Source organism: Garra rufa, chromosome 4, assembly GCF_049309525.1.
Source record: "Garra rufa chromosome 4, GarRuf1.0, whole genome shotgun sequence".
NCBI lineage: Eukaryota > Metazoa > Chordata > Actinopteri > Cypriniformes > Cyprinidae > Garra > Garra rufa.
The window spans coordinates 21,137,467-21,141,709 of record NC_133364.1 but is presented as its reverse complement, the minus strand read 5'-3'; the positions used below and the strand labels follow the sequence as shown (position 1 = coordinate 21,141,709).

The following is a 4,243-nucleotide window of genomic DNA, read 5'->3' as shown; positions in this document are numbered from 1 at the left end:
AGGATTCTTTGATAAATAAGACTTTTGAAAAACTTTTGTAACAATAAACACTTTGTTCAAAGTTTGCGGTTAGTAATTTTTTTAGTAATTTATTTCTTTCTCTCTTTGAAAGAAATTAATACTTTTATTCAGCAAGGATGTGTTAAATTGATAAAAAGACTTATATTATTACTAAAGATTTCTATTTTGAATAAACGCTGTTCTTTTTAACTTTTAATTCATCAAAGACTTCTGAAAAAGTATCACAGCTTCCAAAAAATATTAAGCAGCAAAAGTGTTTCCAACATTGATAAAAAAAAAAGTAATAAATCAGTATATTAGAATGACTTCTGAAGCATCATGTGACACTGAAGACTGGAGTAATGGCTGATGAAAATTCAGCTTTGCATCACAGAAATAAATTATATTTTAAAGTATATTAAAATAAAAATCTGTCATAATATTACCTTTTTTTCTGTATTTTATTTCAAATAAATAGAACTTTAATGAGTATAAGAGACTTAAAAATCATTAAAAATCTTACTAGCCCCAAACATTATCAACTTAATTATTTACTTAAATATTTTCCACATAAAATGTGCTTTAATAAATGGCAGTATAAAATCTAAAAATATATAAACTATAAAAACCCTTGTCTTCAAAACAGCTTCAGTTTAGGATCAGTAAGATTTTTAATGCTTTTTAAATGAGACTTTTCTACTCATCAAGGCTTTATTTGATTAAAAATACAGAAAAAAAAACGACGTTGCTATAACTGGGTGCCAATAATAGTGGCCAACGTGAACTAGAGAAAAACATTTATTTCATAGTGAGATTTCACCCCTAGGCTCTATTGATTTACTTCAATGACAGGTTAGAATTTTGTGAATTTCTTGAATGAAAGATCAAAAGGATAAATTATGCAGATTTATTTTCACATCCACTTTTGCTCATATTTACCAAGGGTGCCAATATTAGTGGAGGGCACTGTATGTTATTAGTAAAAATGTCTATTTTAAATAAATGCTGTTTGTTTTAACATTTAATTCATCAAAGACTTCTGAAAAAGTATCACAGCTTCCAAAAAAATATTAAGCAGCACAACTATTTCCAACATTGATAAAAAAAGTAATAAATCAGTATATTAGAATGACTTCTGAAGCATCATGTGACACTGAAGACTGGAGTAATGGCTGATGAAAATTCAGCTTTGCATCACAGAAATAAATTATATTTTAAAGTATATTCAACTAAAAATCTGTCATTTTGAATTGCAATAATATTTCATAATATTGCTAATATTTTTCTGTATTTTTGATCAAATAAATAGAACTTTGATGAGACTTTTAAAATCTTACTAATCCCAAAACATTATCAACTTAATTATTTACTTAAATATTACTTTTTTCTGTATTTTTTTATGAAATAAATTAAACTTTAATGAGCATAAGAGACTTAAAAAAAAAACTTACTAATCCCAAACATTATCAACTTAATTATTTACTTAAATATTTTCCACATATGAATTTGCTTAATAAAAATGGCAGTATAAAATATAAAAATATATAAAATCTGAAAACCCTAGTCTTCAGAATGCATTCAGATGACCTCAATAATAATCCCAACGATTTATGGCTTTTTTCCCTCATGTTTGTATCTTGTGGAACAAGAACAAGATCCACAAATAAATATTTCAAGTGACTCAACATCATTAAAACACGCACCAGCACAAACTAAACATTCTCAGCTCACATTTCCTGTGGTGATTTAGACACATAGCGCCAAATAAATGAAGATAATTGATTTTGCATTCAGACCTTTTCAAACCATTACATTTCTATTACAACTGACCCTTTGACCTCTTTATTAGGCACAGGTCACGAGGGCAGCCTAAAGATGGTAGGACTTCCAATCATCAGCAACAAGAGGTGTTCCCAAAGCCACAAGGGTATCCTCCCCATCACAGAAACCAAAATCTGCGCTGGAGGCAAAAGAGACCAAGGTGTTTGTGAGGTACGTACGAGTTTGATCCTGTATCATTTCAGATGAGGGTGTTCGTTTCCTCTATTCTAATCGATTCACCTCTTACAGAAAGACTACGGTGGTCCGTTGGTTTGCCAGGAAGGAGAAAGCAAGGTCATAGTGGGCGTGAGTATCAACGGCCGTGGATGTGCCGTCGCCAGACGTCCTGCCGTCTTCGTCAACGTGGCCTTCTACTCTGAATGGATCCGCAAAGTCTTCAAATACTATTCAGACATGGAAATAAGTTACTAGATGATTATTTTTTCCACAGATGTGGTGAATGGAACTCATGGTGCGTGACCGTTTTTAGCATCTACGAAATGAAGACCATGGTTGCTGTATTACTGGTATACAAACAACTTGGAGGCCGGAGGTTAGTTTGTTGTTTAGCTTAAATTGAAACCACTGGAACGGAAAGGTTGCAAGACAATATCTGATGTTTTCGCAAACAAACAGCTCGACAAGTGACAGCTTCTGAACTCTTTAGGAGATTGTTGTGGCTGGTGATTTAGCCTTTATAAATGAAGGACAGATGGATAAATGACGAAAGAAAAGCAATTAGAAGAACTGTGGTGTCAATCCTTACGGACATATTTGCCTCAGACCAGAGCAGATGTTGTTCTAAATGTCATTCCCTGGAGATACTTGAAGATGGCAATAACCCAGCGTTTTCAGACAGGACGGAGTTTTCGTTTTTTCACTTGGGTGCATTTTTCAGCCATTTTATCACTTTTTTTGTCATTCTGAAGGCATTTCAGGTGCAACTTTTCGAATCCGATTCGGAGCAGCAATCATCCAGAAGGGTTCAGTGACGTTTATTGTTTCGCACCTTGCCTTTCTCCAGTTTGGAGCGTTCTGTGGCCCCTTTGGGGCTGTTTCGTGTACTGCACTCCAAAGAGTGTGCTAATGTCACTCTATACATCCGTGGGTCTTATAGATCTGAAATTACAAGCATCTGAAGGTCTTTCCTTTCACATGGTGTAATATATCTGTCGATTTTTTTTATGCAGTTCGCGAAGTATTTATTTTATAGATCGACCAAAGTCATGGCAACAGAAGTGTTTATTGTGTTTAATCTGGCGTGTAGATTTGAAACATAACATTTGTAAACCAAACAAATGGACGATATGTCTTTAAAGGAAAATATTGGGCCATAACAGTGTTTTTTCGACTCAAAGACGGCTCCCCGAAGGTTTATAAGCTGCACATGTGTGCGGCGTTCCTTGTGGAGGGTCTTTTAAGTCCAAGTTTAGTCACAATTGCAGTACTAAATAGAGTAATGCAGATGACAACAGGCAGGGTAACTGTTTTAACGAGCGTTTGAATACGAAAATGTATTTTATTGTAAATATTATGTTTGCTGTGTATATGAGGTGGCTGTTTTTTTACATTTTATACGTTTTCACACTTTGTTTTGTATTGTTAACACCGGTTTTGTGATTTCCTCTTTGCGCTGCTGCCATCAATGGTCTTAATATTGAATATCTAGGCTGCTGTTATTTTTAACACTATTTTTATAGACTGTTTTGTATTTTTTGTACTTTTTAAAATATAATATACCTGTGATGTTTTTTTATTTGGAATAATTAAAACCTTTTACAAAAGTTTTTTTTTGTAATTTGTAATATTGCAGTTTTCACTCACTAGTCATGTTAACTTAAATTAAAAATTGTTTTTGTTATTTGAAATACAGCTAATATAAATATTAGATAAATATTTGCCTTCGCAACTATCTGAAATAAGTTGAAGGACTCTGACTAAAAATAATAAAGCTTAAAAAACTGAAAATGACAAATGCATATAATAATAAAATGACTAAAACTTAAAATATTTTTGAAAATATAAAGGTAGATAATCTAAAAGTCTTTTATTATTATTATTATTATTATTATTTTATTTATTTATTTGGTCATTTGTAGTATTGAAATTCCCTCTCAAAAACTATAAAAAAAAATATTTTGTTAATTGAAATAAAGCTAATATAAATATTAGATAAAATTTTAAAAACGTGGCTTGGCAACTAACTGAAATAAGTTGAAGGAATCTTACTAAAATTAAAGCTTAAAAAAACTGAAAATGACAAATGCACACAATAAAATGACTAAAACTTAAAATAAATATAAATATTAGATAAAATTAAACATGCCTTAGCAACTAACTGAAATAAGATGAAGTACATTAACTTAAACTAAAAAATAAAGCTTAAAAAAGTTTTTGAAAATAATATAAATGTCAAAAGCAC

General features: G+C 31.2%; 1 protein-coding gene across 1 annotated transcript in view; it reads left to right on the top strand.

Moving 5' to 3' along the window:
* The window catches only part of hgfa (hepatocyte growth factor a), a 32,991-nt gene extending 29,383 nt beyond the window's left edge, over positions 1 to 3,608 (top strand). The window contains exons 17-18 of the mRNA XM_073838291.1: positions 1,850 to 1,992; positions 2,071 to 3,608. Coding sequence (XP_073694392.1) covers positions 1,850 to 1,992; positions 2,071 to 2,253 — 326 coding nt within the window. The 3' untranslated portion in view covers positions 2,254 to 3,608. The remainder of the gene's footprint in view (positions 1 to 1,849; positions 1,993 to 2,070) is intronic.
* The last annotated feature ends 635 nt before the right edge of the window (positions 3,609 to 4,243 follow it).